The sequence below is a fragment of the Petromyzon marinus genome, chromosome 7 (assembly GCF_048934315.1).
Source record: "Petromyzon marinus isolate PM22_M1 ecotype Great Lakes invasive population chromosome 7, UKy_Petmar_22M1.pri1.0, whole genome shotgun sequence".
NCBI classification, from domain to species: Eukaryota; Metazoa; Chordata; class Hyperoartia; order Petromyzontiformes; family Petromyzontidae; genus Petromyzon; species Petromyzon marinus.
Window position 1 is genome coordinate 17,130,038 of NC_133673.1, and position 25,892 is coordinate 17,155,929.

Genomic DNA, 25,892 nt, shown 5'->3' on the forward strand with positions numbered 1-25,892 from the left:
ACGATCTTGATTTTGATGATTGTGGTGATTCATATGATGGTAGTGATTATGATTGTGATTTTTTTTGATGACGTAGATGATGGTGCTTTGATGGTGACTATAATGTTGGTGGTGAGTTTGATCTCAGTTGTCATGATGGTATTGATGACGTGGTGAAATATGGTCCAACAACTCCCGACGACTGGCGCAGGTTGAGAGGGCTCTCATACAGCAGTGGATTGACGAGGCTTGTACGCGTGCATGGAGATGCGTGGGGAAGCGGTTGGTCCAGTGCCGGGGTTGAGCTGGTGGAACCTAGCATTAGATTTGAGCAAAAATGGGAAAAACTACATACTGTACAAGTGTGCGCACGTGTCCACCACACTGATTTGAGAAGTCCCGGCGAGGCATCTCCAGGATCCAGGCTCGAGAATCCCGGCTCTACAATCCACACCATGTACTCAAAGGGTCCATTAAATCTGCTGTGTGCAGCTGCTGGGATAATTGAGCAGGCGTCCAGCAGTGGATCTAGCATGGTGACGACACCAGACTTTCCCCGTGTCGGTACCGCCTGCACCTGACACCGGATGAACCATGGCACCAGTTCTTATGAACGACGACACTAAAATATGAGACGCAGCAATGTAGGTGGCAACCTCGCTTCGGTTCCCAGCCACGGCTGAGATCAGTGACGAGTGGCATCCCAACCTGCCCCGGGCTCCGACTTGACCCACCTGCACACTGACCGGCGTGGTGAAGTATGGTTAAACAACAGGAGGCGACGCGACAGCGGGGGAGCACGCGAGGGAGGAGGGGAGAGAGGGAGGGATGGGGATACGTTGTGGAAGGCTCTCCTGTTCTCGCCTATTGCAGCAGCAGCATATTTAGACGATCCGCGCCGAGGCCTGCTACTCTGTTTTAACGAGGTCGTGGAAGAGATTGAAGGAGGCGATGCAGCGAGAGTGAAGGAGAGCGAGGGGAGGTGAGCGGGATTGGAGGAAGGATTTAGGCAGAGGGGGAGGGGGGAGACGGACATCGTGGTAGGGGGTGGGGCCGTGGGACAGATTCTAGGAGGAGGAGGGGTTAGGGACGAGTTGGGGAGGGGATAAGGAGGGGTTATGAAAGAGGCCTGGGAAGGGGTAGGGAGGGGTTCGTGATGTGTGGTGGGGGGTCTGGCATCGCGTCTCGTGGCCTAGGAGACCGGGGTCGCGTCGCAGGCGGAAACGCGAGCGACCGCTCGGGGCTCCGGGGACACCGATCCAGAGCACGACCCTCGCTGCAGCCCGAGGCGCTCTGCACCGACAGCAGCGACTCCCGGATCCATCCCGGGATTCCCGACCCGCTCCACGAGCCGACGTCAGCTGAGACCCCCGTGCTCTCCACTCAAGGATTTCCAGATTTCACTCAAAGTATCGTACCACTCCGGAACACGGCGTTCTCCCCGCCCTGCCAGGGTCCAGGGACTCCTCGACTGATCCGTGTGCCCCCCCCCCCCCCGACTCCTCGCCCCGACCTTCCACACCCCCCCCCCATCCCCACCGGGATGTGCCCCCCACGGCGCGGCTCCTAAAGGCTGAGCGAGGACCCCCCCCCTTGCCCATCACCACCGTGGAGCCATGGTGAGTCCGAGTTGAGTCGCAGAGACTGCAGAGATTGATGAGTTGGGTTGATGGAGTTGATGGAGATGTAACGATGAGTTGGGTTGATGGAGTTGATGGAGATGTAACGATGAGTTGGGTTGATGGAGTTGGTGGAGATGTAACGATGAGTTGGGTTGATGGAGTTGATGGAGATGTAACGATGAGTTGGGTTGATGGAGTTGGTGGAGATGTAACTATGAGTTGGGTTGATGGAGTTGGTGGAGATGTAACGATGAGTTGGGTTGATGGAGTTGATGGAGATGTAACGATGAGTTGGGTTGATGGAGTTGGTGGAGATGTAACGATGAGTTGGGTTGATGGAGTTGATGGAGATGTAACGATGAGTTGGGTTGATGGAGTTGGTGGAGATGTAACGATGAGTTGGGTTGATGGAGTTGATGGAGATGTAATGATGAGTTGGGTTGATGGAGTTGGTGGAGATGTAACGATGAGTTGGGTTGATGGAGTTGATGGAGATGTAACGATGAGTTGGGTTGATGGAGTTGATGGAGATGTAACGATGAGTTGGGTTGATGGAGTTGGTGGAGATGTAACGATGAGTTGGGTTGATGGAGTTGATGGAGATGTAATGATGAGTTGGGTTAATGGAGTTGGTGGAGATGTAACGATGAGTTGGGTTGATGGAGTTGGTGGAGATGTAACGATGAGTTGGGTTGATGGAGTTGATGGAGATGTAACGATGACACTTGAATTTGGAGCTTTCGTGACTGCAGGAATTATTCTTTGTTCTTTTTTTCGGTAAAGTCACGTAGAAATAATAAAATAACATAATAGTGTACGACGTTTCGATTGCAACACAAGCAATCATCATCAGGTACAGAAGAGCTAAATTTACGAGAGAGAGGAGACACATAACCGCAGATATATGCAGACATACAACAGGGGATACAGAGAGAGAGAAACGTGGGAGCACACTAAATCAAATAGGTTTTAGCAAGATTTGGAAACCATATAACGCAACACAGACGGTCGGTCAAAACACAATTAACGCAAGGTCAGGTTGATTACGTTATTTTAGCAATCTTTGAAATAGCGTAATCAACCTGACCTTGCGTTCATTGTGTTTTGACCGTCTGTGTTGCGTTATATGGCTTCCAAATCTTGCTAAAACCTGTTTGATTTAGTGTGCTCCCACGTTTCTCTCTCTCTGTATCCCCTGTTGTATCTGTCTGTATATATATCTGCGGTTATGTCTCCTCTCTCTCGTAAATTTAACTCTTCTGTACCTCATGATGATTGCCTGTGTTGCAATCGAAACGTCGTACACTATTATGTTATTTTATTATTTCTACGTGACTTTACCGAAGAAAACAAAGAATGTAACGATGAGTTGGGTTGATGGAGTTGGTGGAGATGTAACGATGAGTTGGGTTGATGGAGTTGGTGGAGATGTAACGATGAGTTGGGTTGATGGAGTTGATGGAGATGTACCGATGAGTTGGGTTGATGGAGTTGGTGGAGATGTAACGATGAGTTGGGTTGATGGAGTTGATGGAGATGTAACGATGAGTTGGGTTGATGGAGTTGGTGGAGATGTAACAATGAGTTGGGTTGATGGAGTTGATGGAGATGTAACGATGAGTTGGGTTGATGGAGTTGGTGGAGATGTAACGATGAAGGGGGGGTGCGTTTTCGAGGGCGCAAAGGGTGGCGGCAGTAGTAACACGCATGCCTCTCAGCAGTAGTAACACGCATGCCTCTCAGCAGTAGTAACACGCATGCCTCTCAGCAGTAGTAACACGCATGCCTCTCAGCAGTAGTAACACGCATGCCTCTCAGCAAGAAGCCCCGAGGTTCGATCCCGACGCGGTCGTCTCTCTGTGTGGAGTGTGTGTGTGTGGGGTGTGTGTGTGTGGGGTGTATGTGGGGCGTGTGTGTGTGTGCTGAGGGAGGGTGGCGTTTGTGCACAGACTGCCCTACATGACATCTTAACAACAGTCTGGACCACTGGACGGGTTCCGCAGGATTGGAAGGAAGCTCAGGTGGTCCCCTTCTTTAAGAAGGGGGACCGCACAGACTGTAACAACTACACGGGCATCTTACTCCTCAGTGTGCCGGGAAAGGTTCTGGCAAGGATTATTCAACATCGCCTTGCTAGGCACGCTGAGGAGAGGCGTGCGGAGCCCCAATGCGGTTTTAGGAAATGGCGGTCCTGCACAGATGCCATATCTTCTGTCCGTTTGCTACAGCAGAGGTGTAGGGAATTCTAACAAGACCTATATCTCTGCTTTATTGACCTGGTCAAGGCCTATGATACCATCAGTAGGCCTGGGCTCTGGGTTGTTCTTCGTGCTTTCGGAGTCCCTGACCCTCTGCTCACGATCATTAAGGACCTTCATGATGGTGAGTGGGCCCGGGTAAAACTACGTGGCCGGGAGTCAGAGCCATTCCCTGTACATCTTGGGGTGCGACAGGGATGTCCTCTGGCTCCCACATTATTTAACATCTATTTTGACCACGTAGTTCGTGAAGCCTTCAATAGCTGTACCAGGGGAATTTCCATTTGGTACAGATATAATGGGAGGCTGATCGATGCCCGGGTGCGGTCAAGGGATGGCTCCCTATTGGTATGTATGACGATGATTTGGTAATTGCTGCTAATTCAGAGGAGTTGGAGACGCTGCTGCTGAAACTGGAGCGTGCCACTAAGAGGTGGGGCCTTACCATCAGCCCCACCAAAACTAAGCACCTGCCTGGATTTTTTGTAACATCGGACACTCCACCCCCACAACTCCCAATCAGTGATGGGACAGTTGTGGAGAGAGTAGAGAGTTTCCCATACCTGGGAAGTATGCGTATGACCGGCTCCAGTTTAACAGCAGAGGTCTCACTCCGAATCAGTCGAGCGGCAATATATTTTCATCGGTTGCGTAACGCTGTGTGGAAGCTACCTGGTCTGTTGCTCCGCACTAAGCTTCAGGTCTTCTCGGCCACGGTCATTCCCTTCCTTCTCTACGCTTGCGAAACGTGGACCCCCCTAATGGAGCATATTCGCCGGTTAGAAACATTTAGGCTAGCCTGCCTACGATCCATCCTGGGTTTAACCAGGCTGCATTGTGTGAGGAGCTCACAAATCCTTGAAAGATCTGGGCAAAGTCCCATCGGTGAGCTCCTCCGGCAGGCAAGGCTGCGTTTGCTGGGTCATGTAGCCCGCATGCCCAGCCACCGCATGCCTAAACAGCTTTTGTTCGGCCGGATAGAGGGGGCTAAACGGGCGCGGCACGGACTAGAGAAGAGATGGAGTGATGTGGTACGGGAAGACGTGGAGCTGAGTGGACTTGCCGATGACTGGTACCAGCAGTGTCAAGATCGGCCTCTGTGGAGGAGGCTCGTGAAGGACGCTACTGGGCAGTTGGAGGCAGTCGCCCTCCAACAATAACGGAGGGCGGAGGAGCGACGCTCACAACGAGCGGAGCGCCGGGTGGATAAAGCACAGCAAGTTGGCACAGTAGGGGGCACAGGTGGTGCATCAGCCGGTCATCTCGGTTATCTCAGTCAGTCGACCCGTGGCACCTGGGTCTGCCCCCTGACCTCCTGCTAGCAGGCGTTCGACACTTCACGTGGCCTCAAGATGCACATGGCCTGGCACAAACGTCGTGGTGACGTCGCCGCCACTTAGTGGCGAATGGCGGTTGTTGTTATATCTCTGTTCTGTGTGGGTTTCCAGTTTCCTCCCAGAATCCTACAAAATGGCATTAGAATTGGCTCAAAACTTGGCAGGACCCTCCTGAAAAAGACTTGAAACTGAATATCTCCTGGGCAAGGAGATCCAGCGGTGTTGTGTGGGGAGCGGTGGCGCAGTCGTAAGCGTGCTGCACTACCAACCCGTCGATCCGACATTGATTCCCCGCTCACAGCCATCATCAATGACCAATATCTAAACCGGTCATGGACCTCCCTCCCCTATGTCGACTCAGCCGTAAATTAGCACCAGGAGCACCAAGCCGGGCGTGGTGCGGGCCACACCGCCTCCTCGTCGCGCGCAGTGCCAACGTCCATAGCGGCTACTCGCTTGCAGCACTTACCGCAGTATGTACTGTCGTCTGTAAGAAGCTACACGGGGGACCTTTGTCTGTGTCTGTGCCGGGAGAGCAGCACTATGAGGACGCCTATGAGAGCTTCATGCGGCAGCATCTCAAGCACTACGGCTACTATCGCGGTGAGTTCGCTGCCACTCCCACAGCACTCACCACCATCGTCAACACTCACCATCATCAACACTCACCATCATCAACACTCACCATCAACACTCACTCAACACTCACCACCATCGTCAACACTCACCATCATCAACACTCACCATCAACACTCACCATCGTCAACACTCACCCCACCATCATAATCAACACCCACATTCATCAACACTCGCGCACGCCCGTGCCTCGCACTCATCCCAGCATTAACCCACAACGCCAAATCATGACCCCCCCCCCCCCCGTATCCCGAACCCGGCCCACACCTCGGAGCAACTCCACCATTACCCCGGCAGCACGGCAGCACAAACCCTCGCCCCTAATCCCCAAATCGAAGCCAACCCTCTACCATCCCCCCAAAACAACAAACTCAAGCCCTGCAGCACCCACACTAATCGGAGCACGCGAGTGGCTTAATTCACTTAACTCACGTTAATTGATGTTGCCGTGGTAACACGTGCGGGCCTCCACCCCCCCCCCCCCTCCACAGGACGGAGCGAGGACGAGGAGGAGGCGAGGGGGGTCCCGCTCAGAGGTGGCCTTGGGGGGCCCAATTCTGGCCCCCCACGCAGCTCCACCTTCCCCGGCTCCCTCGCCGATCGCAGCAACGAGGAGGGGACTCGGCCCCCAGGTGGGGGGCGGGGGGGGGTGTGGTAGTGGGGGGGAGGGACACGGATCTAACTAATGAGTGACCACATGTTACGATGCTGGACCATGACCGTGACCCGAGGCCTGACCGTAACCACCGCTTACATTCAGCCGGGCTGCCTGGGCTGGTGACAGGACAATGTTACTACACACGGCACACCACGTCCAGTATGCGTGCCTCTCGCTGTGGCTACGAGTTACGTACCGGCTTCATTCTACCACCGATCCGAGCACAAGATGCTTCAAAAATATGTTAACACTTCAGAGAATTTGCAACAATACCACACGAAATGTGCCGCCTCCGGGCTCTGGAGACCTCCTGGAGAAGATTCCGGGCACGTGTTGATGGCGAACAAGTGGAGATTCTTTGACTTTTTTAAGCTATTAACATACGTTTGTTACCATGTTACAGTGTATTATCCGTTGTTTTTCCATTAAGAATGGAAGTCCCATACAAGTGTTGAAAAATAAATGAAGCACCCTATATATTTCTGTGAGATATGAAGCCCTGACCCACAACCACAGCATCCCAAATGATACCGCGATCCCTTGTCACACTCGTCTCAACCGCATCTCTGACCTCCTGACCCTGACCCCCCGCCCCCCGCCTCACCAGGCCGCCCCTCTGCGGGCCCTCGTCCGCCGGCCCCCCCGCCGTGGCGAAGCACGCAGCTGGTGCTGGAGGAGGGCGCCGGCGCCCCACGGCTGCGGGAGCCTCTGCAGGGCCCCGCGCCCAGCGCCTCGGCGCTGCCCGCGCACGCCCCGCGCTGGCCGCTCGACTGCCAGGTTGTGCCCGAGCGCGTCACCCACATAGGTGTGCGGCGGGGCACCGGGCTCACGGGGGGTCACAGAGAGGTCGGGGTCAGTGGGGTCATGGAGGTCAGGAGGGTAAGGGGACCGATGTGGGAGAAGTTAGGGACGTGGAGGGTCATAAGGTCGTGAAGGCTGCAGGGTCACGTGGTGCAGATATCAGGTCATCTGGGGCTTGCGGTACCCAGGAGCGGCACCACCACCAGGCTCACCTCGCCCTGGCCACCAGGGTCAGAGCATGGTAACCCCTGCCAGGGAGATCACGCGCCTGTTGTTGATGTTATTGTTCTTGTCGATTGTTGTGTGTTTGTGTTTACATGCTGCTTGTTATGTTGGTTGTTGTTAACGGTGGCGTGGCTGCACGGTGACCCCAGACTGGGACCCCTCCGAGCCCGAGCCGCTGTACGAGGCCACGGGGCGTGAGCACGAGCCACTGTGCGTGGGCGACGAAAGCGGAGAGGTGGTGTTCGAGATCGAGAAAGGTGAGCGGGTGGGTCGATGTACAAGTGACTCCGCGTCCCGCCGTGACTCCGTGTCCCCTCCCGTTACTCCGTGCCCCCCCATGACTTCACGTACCCCCCGTGACTCTGCGTCCCCCCGTGACTTCACGTCCCCCCGTGTCTCTCTCCGTGTAGCCTCCTCTGAGCGCTGCTTCGTGTCGGCGCGGATTGGGGGCCGCCGGGGCCCGCTAGTGCCGCCCCCCGCGGCCACGCGTGGGGAGGACGACTCCACCCTCCTGTTCGAGTCCCGCTTCGAGAGCGGCAACCTCCAGAAGGCCGTGAGAGTGTGAGGAGCCCACGGGGGAGAGGAGTGCGAGAGCGCGACAGAGGAGTGAGAGCGTGAGAGAGAGAGAACGTGAGCGAGCGGCGGTGATGGCTCAGACCATTAACGTCATCACTATCACCATCATCATCACCACAACCACCATCCAATTAGAATCAGAATCCGATGAGCTGTGGAGTTCCAACACGAGCGCTCTCCCCCTCCCCCCCCACTAGCGGCGAGTGGGAGTACGAGCTCACGCTGCGCTCGGACCTCTACACAGACAAGCATACGCAGTGGTTCTACTTCCGCGTGGGCAACACGCGCGCCGCCCCGCGCCGCTACCGCTTCACCATCACCAACCTGGGCAAGCCGCGCAGCCTCTACGGCGCCGGCCTGCGCCCACTTCTCTACTCAGAGCGCGACGCCGCGGGGCCGCTCGCCCTCGGCTGGCGCCGCGCTGGCTCCGAGGTCCGCTACTACCGCACGCGGACCGCGGCGGCGGGCGTCGCGGAGACGCGGGCGCGCTACTCGCTCACGTGGACGTTCTCGTTCCCGCACGAGGGCGACGAGTGCTACTGGGCGCACTGCTACCCCTACACGTACTCGCGTCTCGCCGCGCGCCTGGCGCGCATCGCCGCCGACCCGCGCGCCGCGCGCTTCTGCCGCACGCGCGTGCTGTGCCGCTCCCTCGCGGGCAACCCCGTGCCCGTGCTCACCATCACGTCCCCCGCGCCTCCTCCTCCTCGCCTCCTCGACGGCCCCGAGCGGGGGGCCCGCGACGACGGCGCCGAGGAGGAGGAGGGGGGGGGGGGCTCCGCCGAGCGCGGGGCCCGCGCGGCGCTCCTGGGCCGGGCCAAGCGCGCGGTGGTGGTGACGGCGCGCGTTCACCCCGGGGAGAGCAACTCCTCGTGGGTGATGGAAGGGCTGCTCGATTTCCTGCTGGGCGACTCGGCAGACGCGCGGCTCCTGCGCGACACCTTCGTGTTCAAGGTGGTGCCCATGCTCAACCCGGACGGGGTGCTCGTGGGCAACTACCGCTGCTCGCTCTCGGGGCGCGACCTCAACCGCAACTACCGCACCGCGCTGCGCGACGCCTTCCCCCCCGTGTGGCACCTGCGCGCCATGGTCCGCAGGTGCGGCGCCTCACCCGTCGCTATCGTCGCCACCGTCAACATCATCGTCATCACCACCGTCGTCAACACCGTCATTACCGTCACCACCGTCATCATCAAGTTTGCTATCATAATCATCATGATCACTGTCACTGTCACCATTATCATCGTCGCCGTTATACCATGACTGCCGGTTCTCCATCGTGTTTGGGTTGTGCCCCCCGCTGCCCCCGCCCTCCCAGGCTGCTGGAGAAGCGCGAGGTGGTGATGTTCTGCGACCTTCACGGCCACAGCCGCAGGAGCAACGTGTTCGTGTACGGGTGCGAGGGCGCGGCGGGTTCCGGGCACGGCCCCCGGGGGGGCCAGAGCGGCCGAGTCTTCCCGCTCATGATGAGCAAGAACATCCCCGACAAGGCAAGGAGCCCTCTTCGCTCTTCGCCGGCCGGCTCGCTCGCTTCCCACGTCCACCTCTTCGCTTATCTGCGTATATCTCAGCTTCTTCTCTCTGTGCCCGCTTGTCTTTTCCGCGACCGGACGTCGTGTCTCTATGAACTGACCGGACGTCGTGTCTCTACGATCTGACCGGAAGTCGTGTCTCTACGATCTGACTGGAAGTCGTGTCTCTACAATCTGACCAGAAGTCGTGTCTCTACAATCTGACCGGACGTCGTGTCTCCACGATCTGACTGGAAGTCGTGTCTCTACAATCTGACCAGAAGTCGTGTCTCTACAATCTGACCGGACGTCGTGTCTCCACGATCTGACTGGAAGTCGTGTCTCTACAATCTGACCAGAAGTCGTGTCTCTACAATCTGACCGGACGTCGTGTCTCTACAATCTGACTGGAAGTCGTGTCTCTACAATCTGACTTGAAGTCGTGTTTCTACAATCTGACTGGAAGTCGTGTCTCCACGATCTGACTGGAAGTCGTGTCTCTACAATCTGACTGGACGTCGTGTCTCTACGATCTGACCGGAAGTCGTGTCTCTATAATCTGACCGGACGTCGTGTCTCTATGATCTGACTGAAAGTCGTGTCTCTACAATCTGACCGGACGTCGTGTCTCTACGATCTGACCGGAAGTCGTGTCTCTACGATCTGACTGGACGTCGTGTCTCTACGATCTGACTGGAAGTCGTGTCTCTACAATCTGACCAGAAGTCGTGTCTCTACAATCTGACCGGACGTCGTGTCTCTACGATCTGACCGGAAGTCGTGTCTCCACGATCTGACTGGAAGTCGTGTCTCTACAATCTGACCGGACGTCGTGTCTCTACGATCTGACCGGAAGTCGTGTCTCTACAATCTGACCGGACGTCGTGTCTCTATGATCTGACTGAAAGTCGTGTCTCTACAATCTGACCGGACGTCGTGTCTCTACGATCTGACCGGAAGTCGTGTCTCTACGGTCTGACTGGACGTCGTGTCTCTACGATCTGATTGGAAGTCGTGTCTCTACGATCTGACTGGACGTCGTGTTTTCTACGATCTGACCGGAAGTCGTGTCTCTACAATCTGACTGGAAGTCGTGTCTCTACAATCTGACCGGAAGTCGTGTCTCTACAATCTGACTGGAAGTCGTGTCTTTACAATCTGACCGGAAGTCGTGTCTCTACGATCTGACCGGAAGTCGTGTCTCTACAATCTGACTGGACGTCGTGTCTCTACGATCTGACCGGAAGTCGTGTCTCTACAATCTGACCGGAAGTCGTGTCTTTACGATCTGACTGGACGTCGTGTCTCCCGCACAGTTCTCCTACGAGAGCTGCCGCTTCAAGGTACAGAAGAGCAAGGAAGGCACGAGCCGCGTGTTCATGTGGAGGATGGGCATCGCCAACAGCTTCACCCTAGAGACCACCTTCGCCGGCTCCACGCTAGGTGCCCCCACCCCCTCCTCGCCCCCCCCCCCATAACACACCACAGAAGTTCCCACTGTTCCAAGACCCCCCCACCCCTAACCCTGGCCCCTCCACTGCCCCCGTGCCCGCAGGGGAGCGCAAGGGCACGCACTTCAGCGTAGAGGACCTGAAGTCGGTGGGGTACCAGCTGTGCGACACGCTGCTCGACTACTGCGACCCCGACCAGGCCAAGGTGATAGCTCGCGGCACGGCTCCCTGGGTCTTCCCAGATCCGCACGAGCAACTGCTTAATGTAGAGGGGAAGGAGATGAGGCTAGTTGATGATGTTGCGGTGATGATGATGATATATAATGCAGTAATGATGATCATGGGTGCTGCAGGTCGAGCTGTGTGAGAGGGAGGTGATGGAGCGGCTCCGTGCTCAGGCCACAGAGCGGATGCGCAACCTCGGCAAAGACGGGGGGGGGCCCTGGGGGCTGGGCCTTTCCGACATGGAGTCCAGGTGAGGATGGACACAGGTGAGGGGAAGGGGGATACAGGTGAGGGGGGGCACAGGTTGAGGTAGGGTGCACAGGTGAGGGCTGGCACAGGTGAGGAGACACAGGGATACGGAGACACGGGGACATGGGAACACGGAGACAGATGCAGAGACTCGTAGAATGTGACGATGCGTAACGATGTGAGGAGCGGTAGTGCAGTGGCCGAGAGTGTGCCGTGCCGGCCTTCGTAGGTGCTCGCTCACAGCACTTGCTCCTACAGTCTAAGGCTATATGGGGGATCTTTGTCTTTGTCAGCGAGAGTGGCTCAGACAGCTCGCAGTCAGATGGGCTGCCCACACACCTGCTGGCGCTGCTGCCTAAGGTACCTGCCTTGCCTCACCTGCAGGGCATGACTCACCTACCTCATCCTCACCTACCCTAACCTCATCTACCCTCATCTCACCTCCCCTCACCTCACCTACCCTAACCTCACCTACCTCATCACCTACCCTAACCTCACCTACCCTCACCTCACCTACCTCATCACCTACCCTATCTTCAACTACCTTAACGTGGTGGAAGTGATAGTGATGATGACTGTGGTAGTTATGATGGTCATGGTGATGATGATAGTTACGACGACATGCAGATGCGCGTCAAGCGGCGGCGCCTCAAGTCGCGTAAGGAGCGGAACCGCACTCGCCTGGGCCTGCTGCAGGCCGTGGGAGCCGTGGGGGCCCTGGGCTCCGGCTTCCCTCCTAACGCCGGGCCCCGGCGGGTCGGGCCCCGGCGGGGCACGACCCGGCCGAGCGGAAGGGCCCTCGTGGAGGCTGCGGCCGAGGCGGCTGGGGAGCCCGTCGGCCGAAAAGAGGCAGACAAGGTAGGGTCCGAGCGGGAGCGATCGTCGGGTCCGGTCGCCGAGAGAGCCGCGATGCCAAATCCTAAAAGCGCAGTGTCACCAAACGAACGTCAACTCGTGGCTCGATTGACCTACGGTCATTAAACGTCACCCGGACATGCGCCAAGCATTACGCGGAGGGAACCGGTGCACTTGAGGACGCGCGGTGACGTCGGGTCGAGCCGTAGAGTTGTCTGTAAATTGATGGGAGCCCCACGCGGCTCTGTGGGGCGGGCCGAGCGGTGGGGCGGTCGCCAGAGTTCGGCACCGCTCGGCTCCGTTCCATGGCCTCGCTTGCACGTTCCATCACGGGGAACGCCGAGATTACGAACGCCCCGCGGTCCTCGCAACCCGTGCGCTCTGCGGAGAAGTTGGCACGACCAGCGGTCGAGGGGGGTGCGGCCGGACTGAGGTGCGCGTGGCTTCGTGCGTGCAGGTGCACACGCAGCGCTACCGCAGGAGCGGCCCAGCCACCACCGTCACGGCCGCCGTTGGGGGCGCCCGGGGCGGGGCTGTGGCTGCGACCGTAACCCAGGTGCCGCTCCGCACGCCGCTCCCGGCTCATGCTTGCACGTCACTCCCACAGGCAAACACCTCGTGTGTGTGCCTCCCCGAGGTCAACTCGGCCTCAAATTAGTATCCACTGTGGTATGTACGTGTGTGCAGTGCGATGCGTTTGCTGCTGTGTGTGATGCGTGGTATTGGCCACCCACCCCCTCGTGTGCCGTGTCGGCCTTAATCGGCGCTGCTCGCTAACAGCACTTGCCCCAACAGTCTAGTAAAAGCTACCCGGGGGATCTTTGTCTTTGACGCATCGCAGGGCCCCCCCGGTGCACAGACGAGCATCCCCCTGGCGTATGTGGGGAGCGACCCCCTCGCCGGCGTCTCCACCCGCGCCCTGGACGCTACCGGTAGGGTCGCGGGCCGTGTAGCGGGGCCGCGGGGCCCAGACCGGTGGTGTAGTGAACGAGCGTGCAGGCGGTGCGACTGTACCGGGGCCAGTGGGCCGGGAGGGGTGAGAACCCAAGGGGATGAGTCTCGTTCGCAAGAGTGACCCGGGTCACCACAATAAGGCAAACACAAATCAAATACAGCAATGGATAAAATAGAAAGCAAGACAAAAACAACTGCGTCGCGTGAAGAAATACAAAATATCGGATGAGGAATTAATTTGATGCAGGCTCCGGACGATGAAGTGGAAGGAAGGGGGAGACGAGCACTGGGAGCAGCGATAGAGCCGAGCCAGTGAACTGAGAGGGGACAGGGAGTGGGTGAATGTGCGTGTGGGTGGGCGAGCTGGTGGTTTAGTGAGTGGATGAGTGATTGAATGGGTGGGTGAGCTGATGGTTGTGGGTGAGTGGTCGGGTGAGTGGGATGGTGACTGGGTGAGTGGGTTATTTAGCGAGTGGGATGGTGAGAGGGTTATTTAGTAAGTCAGTAAGTGGGTGGTAGGTGAGTGGGTGCTTGAGGGGGTAATCGCATACCGAATCTCAATGAAATGAAATTGTAGAGGAGTAGGAGGGCCTCGTGTAAATACTTGCACGAGTGCCCATGCCCCCCCACTGGCTGGGAATGCGGCGGCGATGGAGGCCGCGGTGAAGTCGTCTCTGTGAGCGACCGTCTCCGATTGTTTCTACAGCGTCCGCCCAGACGCAGGCCGCCACGCCGACCCTTGACCCCGGCCACGGTGACTTCTGCCCCACGCACGGCACCTTGGCCACCCAGTACCTGAGCGGCCTGCTGGAGGAGGGCTGGGGTGAGAGCCTCAAACCGTGTCGCCCCAAACGTCGCCGATTGTTCATTCAGAGAAATACTTTTTTTTCGTATGAAGGCAACACGCGGTGGTGTTGTGATTGACAAATGCGTCGTGTTGTTATCCTGCTCGTGCACCACTGCCAACGCAGAAGCTTCAGCCCGTGATTGGTTCGGGCTGAAGGCGGTGTTTGGACGATGATCGTCGTGAAGCGAGTGGCCCACGATCGTGTGTGCGTGTGTGAGCATGCGTGTGAGCGTGTGTGAGCATCCGTGTGTGCGTGTGTGAGCATCCGTGTGTGCGTGTGTGGCTCAAGCGCTGTTTTAATGGCGGTTGTCGTTGTGTGAGCGTGTGGTTGGAGTTGCCCGCTTTGTAAGCGGCCTCTCTTCTTGGACTCCCCCCAGGCCTGCAGTGGGAGGGCAGCGGCCTGAGCCTGCGTCACGTGACTCGTCACATGGCGCCGTCATCGCGTCGACGCATGCTGCTGGGGGGGCAGCTGGTCCTGCCCGTCTCCATGACGACCGCGTTGCCCCCGACTCCCCGCCGCCCCCCCCGCACGGCCATCAGGCAGCACCCACTGTCCTTTGATCCCTGGCTGGAGGAGGCCGGCGGCTTCCCGTCCTCCGGTGAGCGTCGCTCCTCACGGTGGAACCGGGTGGTGGGGGATGGGGGGCATATTTATTCGAGGGACCCGGGAGGGGGGCCCCGCGGAGAGTGGGCGAGGGGGGTCCCACGCGGCCTCGCTGAGCGCTCGCTGCCTCCACAGGACGGCTGCAGAGGAGCAGGGAGCCGCTGTCTCTCCTGCCGGCCACGCAGCGACCCGCCTCCGTGCGGTGAGTGACGTGTGTACGCGTGCGTGTGTCCGTGGGGTAACGTGGGTGTGTGTGTACGCGTGTGTGTGTCCGTGGGTGAACGTGGGTGTGTGTACGCGTGTGTGTGTCCGCGGGTGAACGTGGGTGTGTGTGTACTCGTGCGTGTGTCCGTGGGTGAACGTGGGTGTGTGTGTACGCGTGCGTGTGTCCGTGGGTGAACGTGGGTGTGTGTGTACGCGTGTGTGTGTCCGTGGGTGAACGTGGGTGTGTGTGTACGCGTGTGTGTGTCCGTGGGTGAACGTGGGTGTGTGTGTACGCGGGTGGGTGCGCTTAGCGCGCTGGCTTCGAACCCGCGAGCCGAGTTCGATTCCCGCTCATGGCCAACACTAGTGATGAATATCTGAAACGGTCCTGGGCATCTCCTAGGTCGCCTCAGCCTCAGATGAGTACCTGATGCGGTATGTAAAACTTGCATCTAGGGAGACAAAGGTGTCCGTCCAAGCGTGGTGTGGGCCACCCATCCCCTCGTGTGCCATGCCGGTCTTAATAGAAACATTAGTGGAAGGCGCCTGACAAATAAATGTAAATTATTCTGACTAATTTGTTTGGAACTGCTTTTTCTGTTTAGCTGATTGTCTTTCCACCACACCTCTGATGAGCACGTTTGCCTATGTACGGTGCGAAAGAAGTTCAACATGCATACTTAGGTGCTCGCTAACAGCACTTGCCCTTGGGATCTTTGTCTTTATAACAAGTGCTCCCAAACACCACTTTCCCAAGTCTGCGTAAGCTATACTGGGGAATCTTTCTCTGCCTTTGTGTTTCTGCGTGCGTGCCTATGTGTGTCCATGTGTACACACACACGTTAGTGCACGCGTGTGTGTGTACCTGCGCGAATTTGTATGACCGGGCCTCCCCTAGTTCAACTCCGCCTTAAATACCGAGTAACTACCGCACAGCGAGTAATGGGTTGTACGCACCCCCCCCCCCACGCCCCCACCGTACCTATCCCTCTACCCTCCACATCGCCACAGGATGGGCCCCCTATCGCGCACCCCCAGGCCGCTGGGTGCCATCGGCTCGGGTGATGCCGGAACCCCCGAGCGGGGGCGGAAGCAGCAGCAGTCAAAGGAGCCAGCGGCGGAGAGAGCGTTCGCCGGGAGGCTGAGCCCCACGGCTACGAGGGAGCCGGGCCGGGGGGCCCTCGTCACCGTCACCGGGGCCCCGGGCCTCTCCGGAGAGGCCGGGCAGCGTGCTCCGCGCGGGGCAACGGGAGCGCCCGCGGGAGACACGGAGGAGCCGTGGTGGTATGCCGCCGCCTCGTCGCGCGCCGCATTCTCATCGCTATCACGTCGCTCGCCCACGCACGGAATCTTCACCCGAGTCTCAAGACTTTTATTCGAGGGGGTCCTGCCGATTGTCCGCAGTAGGGGGGCGCTTTCAGCAACGTCGCTGTCTCCTGCGGAGACGCGGCAGGACCCCAATAACTCGGCTGAGTGACCTGCAGGACGGTTCTCAGCGCTGAGACGTTTGTCTAACACCTGCGACAGATGAGGAAGGAAACCCACGCAGAACAGGGGGAGAATATACAGACTCAACACAGAGGGGCTCCTTCCTATATGAGGAAGCCACTGGAACTATGCACTTTTAAATCTAAATTGAAAACTAATTTCTTTAGAACTGCTTTTTATGTTTAGTTTCGTGTCCTTCCCCCGCACCTCCAATTAGCATGGTTGGCTACGTACAGTGCAAAACAAATTCAACATACGTACAGAGGCGCCCGATTCTGAAATCGAACCCAGGCCCTTGTTAGTGTGAGGCTGTGCGAGCAAGCGTCACTGCTGCGCTACTACCGCCGTGCCGCCTGTGTCGGCGTCACGCGCGGTGGCCATGGCAGTGCAGGAAGAGCGTCGCGTGTGTTGCGTGAGGGTGCTGTGAGAGCGCTGGTTGTGGGTGAGGGTTGAGAGTTGGGTGAGAGGTGAGGGTTGTGGGTGAGGGTTGAGAGTTGGGTGAGAGGTGAGTGTTGTGGGTGAGGGTTGAGAGTTGGGTGAGAGGTGAGGGTTGTGGGTGAGGGTTGAGAGTTGGGTGAGAGGTGAGGGTTGTGGGTGAGGGTTGAGAGTTGGGTGAGAGGTGAGGGTTGTGGGTGAGGGTTGTGGGTGAGAGGTGAGGGTTGTGGGTGAGGGTTATGGGTGAGAGGTGAGAGTTGTGGGTGAGGGTTGTGGGTGAGGGTTGTGGGTGAGGGTTGTGGGTAAGGGTTGTGGGTGAGGGTTGTGGGTGAGGGTTGTGGGTGAGGGTTGTGGGTGAGGGTTGTGGCTGACGGGTTGAGAGTTGGGTGAGAGGTAAGGGTTGTGGGTGAGGGTTGTGGGTGAGGGTTGTGGGTGAGGGTTGAGAGTTGGGTGAGAGGTGAGGGTTGTGGGTGAGGGTTGTGGGTGAGAGGTGAGGGTTGTGGGTAAGGGTTGTGGGTGAGGGTTGTGGGTGAGGGTTGTGGGTAAGGGTTGTGGGTGAGGGTTGTGGGTGAGGGTTGTGGGTAAGGGTTGTGGGTGAGGGTTGTGGGTAAGGGTTGTGGGTGAGGGTTGTGGGTGAGGGTTGTGGGTAAGGGTTGTGGGTGAGGGTTGTGGGTGAGGGTTGTGGGTGAGGGTTGTGGGTGAGGGTTGTGGGTAAGGGTTGTGGGTGAGGGTTGTGGGTAAGGGTTGTGGGTGAGGGTTGTGGGTGAGGGTTGTGGGTGAGGGTTGTGGGTGAGGGTTGTTCCCGCCGTGTGCTGCAGGGTGGACCGGACGGACGGCACGGCAGCAGAACCACGGCCACATGGATGCAGCTCGTGACTGGAGCCACGCCGCCCTCCAACCCCCCCACCCTCTAACCCCCCCTCAAACCCCCCCACCCTCTAATCCCCCCATCCTCTAACCCCCCACCCTCTAACCCCCCCCCCCTAACCCCCCACCCTCTAACCCCCTCACATCCCCTCGCCCGGTGCTGTGGCTCATCAGCGCCGTCATGGCTGAAGGTGAACGTGTCGCACGGCGATCATCGCTCCTGGGATGGCCGTGACGGCAGAACGTTGCACCCACACGGAGTCCGCGCCGGAGGAGACGCACGACGCCGGCGCCTCCTTGCCCCTCGGCCGCGCCTCCTTGCCCCTCGGCCGCTGAGCTCGACCGCGATGGTTCGAGTCCCGCTACAGTAGCGGGAGAATCCGAAAAGCGCCGAGCGAATGTTACGGCCGCGTGACGTCGTTGGCGAGGGTTAGGCCGTCGTGAGTGACCATCTCAGCCTGAGGCCCCGCAAGACGACAACCAAAAGACTGAACTGTGGAACACTGCGGCCTCTGAGGGGCCAGCGATGTAACTTCTGTACTTCTGAGCGTGTCATCGACGGAGTTAGTACGACAGAGTTAGTACGACAGAGTTAGTGCGACAGAGTTAGTACGACTGAGCTAGCACGACTGAGCTAGTACGACTGAGTTAGTACGACAGAGTTAGTACGACTGAGTTAGTACGACTGAGCTAGCACGACTGAGCTAGTACGACTGAGTTAGTACGACTGAGCTAGCACGACTGAGCTAGTACGACTGAGTTAGTACGACAGAGTTAGTACGACTGAGTTAGTACGACTGAGTTAGTACGACAGAGTTAGTACGACAGAGTTAGTACGACTGAGTTAGTACGACTGAGTTATTACGACAGAGTTAGTACGACAGAGTTAGTACGACTGAGTTATTACGACAGAGTTAGTACGACTGAGTTAGTACGACTGAGTTAGTAGGACTGAGTTAGTACGACAGAGTTAGTTCGACTGAGTTAGTTCGCGTGCAGTCCCGAGTCGTGGTGACGTCAGCGGTGGTGAGGGCTGCCGCGGTCGAGGAGGCTCCGGCCGTGGCAGTGAGGACCCAGCGAGCGTCTCGAGTTTGGGCCACAGAGGAAGTTGAAGATTAAAGTGAAACTGGCCGGGAGTGTTAATCGGATAACGTTTCCAAGTTTTAATCAGCTAAAAGTTGACGGTGCTGTTCTGTTTATGAAATTAAGGGAATCGTTTGCAATTATTAAAAAACAACCCCGTCAATGCGAAGGTGTTTGTCTGCGCTGATGATATTTCTTGTTGTTTGAACGCACGGCTGCAGCGGGCTCGCAGCAACGCACACGGAGCGCAGCGCCGCTCTTGGTCACAACTCCTCAAAGTAACCACATTTTCATTCTGTGCCAAGACATTACTGAAAGGTGAACGTTTGCTATTCTTCTTAAAGCAATTAATGGTTAAATTCTAGAAAGTGTTGCACGTTGCAAGCTACGCTGCTTGCGCGTGGCCACGCGTCACGGCGCTGGTCACGCGTCACGGCGCTGGTCACGTGCTGTGGCGCTGGCCACGTGCTGTGGCACTCTCACGAAGCGGACGGCGGCGTGGCATGAACCCAGAGCCGTCCCGAGGGTACGGCAAATCGAGGCGGCCACCCTGGGCCCCGTGCTTTGGGGAGCACCGCGCTTCGACGTCACGGAGAGTTCTTTGTGAGCCTCGGTGTCGAGTGGCGACCGCGCCACCGCTGGGCCACGTGAACGTTCTGAACATGAACTCTGCTGTCAGGCCTCGTGCCGAACACTGGAAGTGCACAATCGGTGAACCGAGTAATTCGCCTCCTGCTGAGAATACAACTAAAACCAAACAGCAGACGAACCCCGTTACCGGTGACGTACGTGGCCACCTGCAACATCGCCAGGGTAATACCGTGGTGATGATGATGGTGTCACCACGTAGCGCGACTCGCGAGGAGGAACCACAGACGAGCGGTGAAGGCAGCCGCGCGACGAGCCGGCGCCAACAACTGCCCACGTTCTGTGCTCCTCTACATGTTAAGGTGTAACCGGGCAATTGCTGAGTGTTTATACGTGGGGAGGGGTCGGAGAATCCCCCGCGAGGGGGAACCGCTCTCTCCCAGGGCTGAACCGCCGCCGCCTCCTCGACGCCCACGCGAGAAAAGAGACTTCCACGACCCGAGTGTGTGCCGTGATCTACCAAGCCTCGCTGCCGCCCAGTTCGATAGACGCGCGCGTGTGCTGTGTGCGATGCAGCTCTCTGTGTCGAAGACAAAGATCGCTCCCCCCTAGTATCGCCTTGACAGACGTTTGCGGCAAGTGCTGTTAGCGAGGAGCACCGATGAAAGCCGGCAAGGCACATGGTTGCCCCTCCTTCTCCCTCGTGGCGATGTTTACACACCACCACACCAGTGACGCATTTCAAGTTCAGTCAACCGCTAAAACACGTTCCTTCGGAGTGGGCAGGTAGGAACTTGGTCGGACAGCGCATTCGTGCGATCCGTGTTGGATACTGTCGTCGTGTTGGAGGTTGTAGCTGTAACTATTGCATCTGATGATGATTCTTGATTTATTGCTGATGTTGGTCTTTAAGTTCATGCAGCTGCTGCTGCAGGTCGCGCCTGTGCTGTGACGCCGCCTCCTGCGTGTGCTACGTGTGCCAATCCACCTGACCTGGTCCTTGAACGGCCACGATGCCGTCGTGATCGCGCACCACGATGCACGATGTTGAGCAGGGCGTAGCCCCCGCAGTCGGAGTCGTTCGGTTGCTGCGGCACAAGCATCGTGGCGATCGCCACCGGCGTGCTCACCGGATCGGCCACCACCGCGCTGGCCAAGGCTGCGATGCTCTTGGCGTTGCGTGACTGCCCCCGCGCAGCCATTGAGTCTAACAGCATGGCAGTCGACCTTCGTGGGCACGTGGCGTTGACGATGACCAAGATCTGCCAGTGCGGCTGCTCGTGAGAAACTCCAATTGATGAAATTCCAGATATGCACGACAGACAGACAATCCCTGGTGGGCAGTGTGGAACCTTTCGATTTAAAGGTTTCGTGACTGCAATGATTCATCTTCTTTGATGATGATCAAATTTGAGGGCGCTTTGTTCCTCTCACACAGCTTAAAGGCCGTATCTGAACGTGGCTCTTTCACTCCAGCGCTGTCCTACCAGACAGTCTCGCCCCCTTCACCTGATGAAGGCCGCTTGTGTTGTTGCCGAAACGTCGTGAGAATATTATTGTGTTATTTTATTTTATCAATTTATTATTTTATTATCATTCTACGTGACTTTACCGAAAGAACCAAAGAAAAAGTGTGGAACCTGCATAACCATAACGGTCCCAGCATTCACCAGCCCCTCGTGGTGTGAGGGGTAGCACCGGAGCCTTTGCAGTGCGTACCCCGGGTTCGAATCCCGCGATAAATTTTTTAACGTCGTTATATTAATGTATGACGTCACGAAATACGTGATGACGTCACCACACTTAATTGTGTCGCGCAATTATTCATACTACGCGATGACGTCTTTACCCACGCTGACACGTCCACGTGTGCAGTGCAGTCACTTTCCCAGTGCTAGACACCTCGAGGGTCTCCTTCATAAGTGAGAAATGAGAGACGCAGTCAACGGAGGAGGAACAGAAAAACGACACGAACTCTCTGCGAGAAGCCCTCTCGTCGTGTCCAGCAGAGCTGCACGTTGGCATTGAGCTCCTGACGACGTTGCCAAGACACTCACATCGCACGCGCGATGTCACCACGAGATGACATCATCACGCTACGTGTAGCCTTGGGACGCCTCCAATGTTCGATGGCTGAGTGGGGAGCACGCGAGGCTGACAATTAGCGAGTCCCGAGTTCAACTCCAACTTTTACAAGTTTATTTTTTTTACGACCGATTCTTAAAATACACGCTGAACGATTTTCATGAATATTTTATTAAACATTTTTTTTTACAAATCTGCAATGACAATGTTGAGAAAAGACGATTATATATAAACCAGAACATTCAGAGCATCTATTACACCCACATAGTCTAATGGAAAAGAAAGCTGCCTCTTATGTTGGGAACCTGGGTTCAAATTCAAGGTTTTATTTTAAACAATTAATGTTGCGCGATGATGTCATCACGATTGTTTAAAACAGCCACGTGCGCGCAGTGCAATCACTACACGCACAAAGTACCGTGTGTCTGTGTGAGGCCTCGGTGGCGCAAGGCGATGCGCAGACAACCCTGGAGCCCTCAGACGACGGGTTCGAATCCCGGCGAGCGGCAAATATCCACGAACACAAAGGCTGCACGACCACAAGGTGATAATGCGTTTGTATATCTGTGCCTCGTCTCTATGTGCAATAATACTGCGTGAGTGCTTCTCTGTATAGGTGTGGGCGCAAGAGGACAGAGGACAGAAGATTGTAGTCGAAGGCGTGGACCACCACCTGGAAGGAGACCTGGAAGGGCGAGGAGAAGATGCATGGAAGAGAAAAATGAAGTAAATTTTTTGTAAATGTCACCAATACATTTTGACCAATAGGGGGCGCTTCCACCGCTAGGGGCGCTGTTCACTAGGGGGCGCTGTTCTATGCAGATCCCCATTGAAAATGTCAGTTTATTCCAATTAGACGCATTTACGCCGGTTCTTCGGGGTATTGCAGCTGCACGCTGTGGTTTTTATGCACAATCTCGGTGGAAACTCCACACGCAAGGAAAAGTGACATTTACAATGACCCACGCAGACATAGTTTCAGTGGAATTTGGCATTAAAACTGATATTTCTACAACAAAATACGACCACGAACACGGTTTGCCTGAGAAAACTTCCGTTAAATATTATAAAACCGGCTACATCTGGCTGTTTATATCTTAAAAAAAAACATAAAACAGCTAAGTATCGTCAAAAAATCGCAAAAACCCCCCACCACGAATTGTAAAATGCACTCATCCAGCAGTGGATTTACGATATTACTGCACAGTGACCAGTAAGGGATTATGAATGTTACTGACTCCACGCAGCTCTTTAAAAATCACGAGGGTTACCGGTAATAACCTCTTTCACGTCAACATTGGCCGTAAGCAAACAACCATGGCGTCTAAAAGGCAAGAGTCAACTTTAAGTCCTCAACAACAATTACGAACATCACAGTGAGTGAGCAAACACGAGGAGACCACCCTCCTCTCCCCGTCTCTCCCCTCTCGTCTCGCTCTCCTCCCCGTGCTCTCCCCCCTCTCACCTTGCTCCACTCCGCTCGCCCGTGGCTCCTCCACTTCAGCGGCCGAGGCATCCTGGCCCAGACCCCAGCCCAAGCTCCACCCCACCGGTGTCTCCACTCCCTCTCTGTGGAGCCGCCTCTCCCCGCGACTCTCTCCACGGAGCGGCGCCCCTCTCCCAGTGCGCGCGGCATTTCCCCTCCTGCCCCCCTCGCGTGCCACGAGCAGCAACAAAGCCCCGCTCCGATGTCTCCCCTCGCTGCCAGGACAATCACGCCGCCCCGCGTCTGTTCGCCGCCTCGAGACGCAGTCGTTGCACGCCCGCGGGACGCTGCCCGAACTCCACACGGGCGCTGGGCCGAGGGATTCCTCGCTGCGAGTGTCGCCCTCCAGTGGCGTGGGGGACGCGGAGCCCCTGAGTTGAGGGCGAGCGGTTGGCTCCCTGACCCTGGTGCACACAGCGCAGCACTCAGCCCGTGTGTGACTGCCTCTGTGAGAGCCCCGTGCCGTCTGATTGTGGAAATAAACCCTGGCCGTGGTCACCCGAGGGATCACCCGAGAGATCACCCGAGGGGTCACCCGAGGGATCACCCGAGAGATCACCCGAGGGGTCACCCGAGGGGTCACTTGGGGCGTCTGTTCACCTCTCTCGCCTGATTGTCTATGACGAGGTTCACGCGCGACAGTCGCCGCTCCTCATTCCGCGTGAGAAATTCACCACCAAACCGCGGGGCTGCGTGGCTACCAAGGGGACGTGAAATATCTCAAAAGCTAAGCTGTAATCATACTCTTTGGTTCTATTCGGTAAAGTCACGTAGGTAAAAAAATAAAATAACAAAAATCACGACGTTTCGGCCACAACACAAGTGGCCTTCATCAGGTGAAGGGACCGTGCTGTCATGAGGACAGCGTTGGAGTGAAATCAGCGTTGGAGTGAAATCCAACGCTGTCCTCATGACAGCACGGTCCCTTCACCTGATGAAGGCCACTTGTGTTGTGGCCGAAACGTCGTGATTTTTGTTATTTATTTTTTTACCTACGTGACTTTACCGAATAGAACCAAAGACTATGGATCCTTGCAGTCAAGAAAGCTTCAAATCTAGAATTAAGCTGTAATCAGCCTGGATAGTGCTCGGATGGACGACTACCACGCATCACACGTGTTAGAGGCTGTCCGTCTATGCTCCCCACCAACCTGTACTGATCAGTGAGGTGAAGTATGGTCAAACAACAGCCACGACCGACACGGAGTGGACAGGCCTTCATCCAGTCAGACCGCGAGGGGCGCAACTCCGCCCGAGTGGACACGAGCAGCCCCAGGCCAGCGTCGCGCCTCCCCCGACTCTCCCATTCACTCCGCACCCCGCCAGCAAAGCGTCACTCGGCGCGGATCCAACACAAACATCGCCCACTGGGAGGCGGCAACTCACGCTTGAGACGGCTCCAGGTGCAGGGTCTCCAGGCTCCATGTGCAGGGTGTCCAGGTGCAGGGTGTTCAGGTGCAGGGTAGCCAGTCTCCATGTGCAGGGTGTCCAGGTGCAGGGTGTCCAGGTGCAGGGTCGCCAGTCTCCATGTGCAGGGTGTCCAGGTGCAGAGTGTCCAGGTGCAGGGTAGCCAGGTGCAGGGTCTCCAGTCTCCATGTGCAGGGTCTCCAGGTGCAGGGTGTCCAGGTGCAGGGTCTCCAGGCTCCATGTGCAGGGTCTCCAGGCTCCATGTGCAGGGTCGCCAGGCTCCATGTGCAGGGTCTCCAGGCTCCGTGTGCAGGGTCTCCAGGCTCCATGTGCAGAGTCTCCAGGCTCCATGTGCAGAGTCTCCAGGCTCCACGTGCAGGGGCTCCAGGCTCCATGTGCAGGGTCTCCAGGCTTCATCTGCAGAGTCACCAGGCTCCATGTGCATAATCTCCAGGCTCCATGTGCAGGGTCTCCGGGCTCCATGTGCAGGGTCTCCGGACTTCATGTGCAGGGTCTCCGGACTTCAGGTGCAGAGTCTCCATGTGCAGGGTCTCGATGTTCTATATGCACGGAGCTGTGAACTCTATGGCGCCCCACAGCGTCTGTATTTGAATCGCCCATCTCATTGGCTGCACATAGCGGTGTCTGTCCTATAATTTGCTTACTCGCCACCCCTTCACCTTCACGTCCCAGAGACACCACAACCCAGAGTCTGTCTGTGTCTGTCGATACTCTGCGGTCCCGGGAACCTTCCACAATCTACGTAACCTCTCACCCCAACCTGGAATAGAACCGAGACCCCAGAGCTTTTTAGTCGTGCTCGACCTGTGTGGGGAAGCTGTTGAAATAACTCACCTGGCCAGTTTTGCGGGTTCCTTACCTGTGCACGACAGGACCACGTGTGTGCCTGTACACAGAGCGGTCGTACAGCCAACACCAGTGACGACACCGGTTCAAATGATCGTCACTGGTGTTGGCCGTGAGCGGGAATCGAACTCGGGTTGCCAGGTCCGAAGCGCAGTGCGCTTACTGCCGTGCATAAGGTACACACATAAGGTTATCACAAAACACACACGTGGCCTTACGTCACCACGTAGGATGGACTAGACTCGTCTCGCATTGAGTTTCAGACGTAGGGTTAGAAGTTACGGAGATTGTGTGAAGTTTCCCCGGACCGCAGAGTATCTGCACAACCGGTTAGACTCCGGGCTGTGGCGTCTGCGGGACGTGTCCAGGTGAAGGCGTCGCGTGCAGATAAATCATAAAACAGTCACCACATGCGTAGCCACTGCGATAGGAGATTTAAACAGAGGTGATGCGGGACGCCATGGAAATTCAATTAAGAGACAAGACAGCCAGAGCCACACAGTCCCGTGCGTACAGCCCCTAGAGCCTGGACACCCTGCACCTGGACACCCTGCATCTGGAGACCCTGCACCTGGAGACCCTGCACCTGGAGAC

At 57.0% G+C, this 25,892-nt stretch overlaps 2 protein-coding genes across 2 annotated transcripts; one reads left to right on the top strand and one right to left on the bottom strand.

Moving 5' to 3' along the window:
- The first annotated feature begins 1,112 nt into the window (after positions 1-1,112).
- Positions 1,113-19,034, top strand: LOC116940061 (cytosolic carboxypeptidase 2-like). Its single transcript, XM_032949352.2, has 20 exons — positions 1,113-1,598; positions 5,736-5,799; positions 6,324-6,464; positions 7,098-7,295; positions 7,666-7,773; positions 7,927-8,077; positions 8,290-9,189; positions 9,411-9,582; positions 10,920-11,046; positions 11,159-11,259; positions 11,408-11,529; positions 11,822-11,888; positions 12,156-12,386; positions 12,841-12,939; positions 13,225-13,315; positions 14,044-14,160; positions 14,562-14,783; positions 14,924-14,990; positions 16,004-16,276; positions 17,734-19,034. The coding sequence occupies exons 1-20, from the start codon at positions 1,596-1,598 to the stop codon at positions 17,789-17,791; spliced, it is 3,312 nt and encodes a 1,103-aa protein (XP_032805243.2). The 5' UTR covers positions 1,113-1,595; the 3' UTR covers positions 17,792-19,034.
- A 1,916-nt stretch (positions 19,035-20,950) lies between these two features.
- Positions 20,951-25,884, bottom strand: LOC116940062 (uncharacterized). The gene is made up of 3 exons (XM_032949353.2): positions 24,411-25,884; positions 23,004-23,428; positions 20,951-22,223 (listed from the first exon to the last, which is right to left on the bottom strand). The coding sequence occupies exons 1-2, from the start codon at positions 24,912-24,914 to the stop codon at positions 23,252-23,254; spliced, it is 681 nt and encodes a 226-aa protein (XP_032805244.2). The 5' UTR covers positions 24,915-25,884; the 3' UTR covers positions 20,951-22,223; positions 23,004-23,251.
- Between the last annotated feature and the right edge of the window lie 8 nt (positions 25,885-25,892).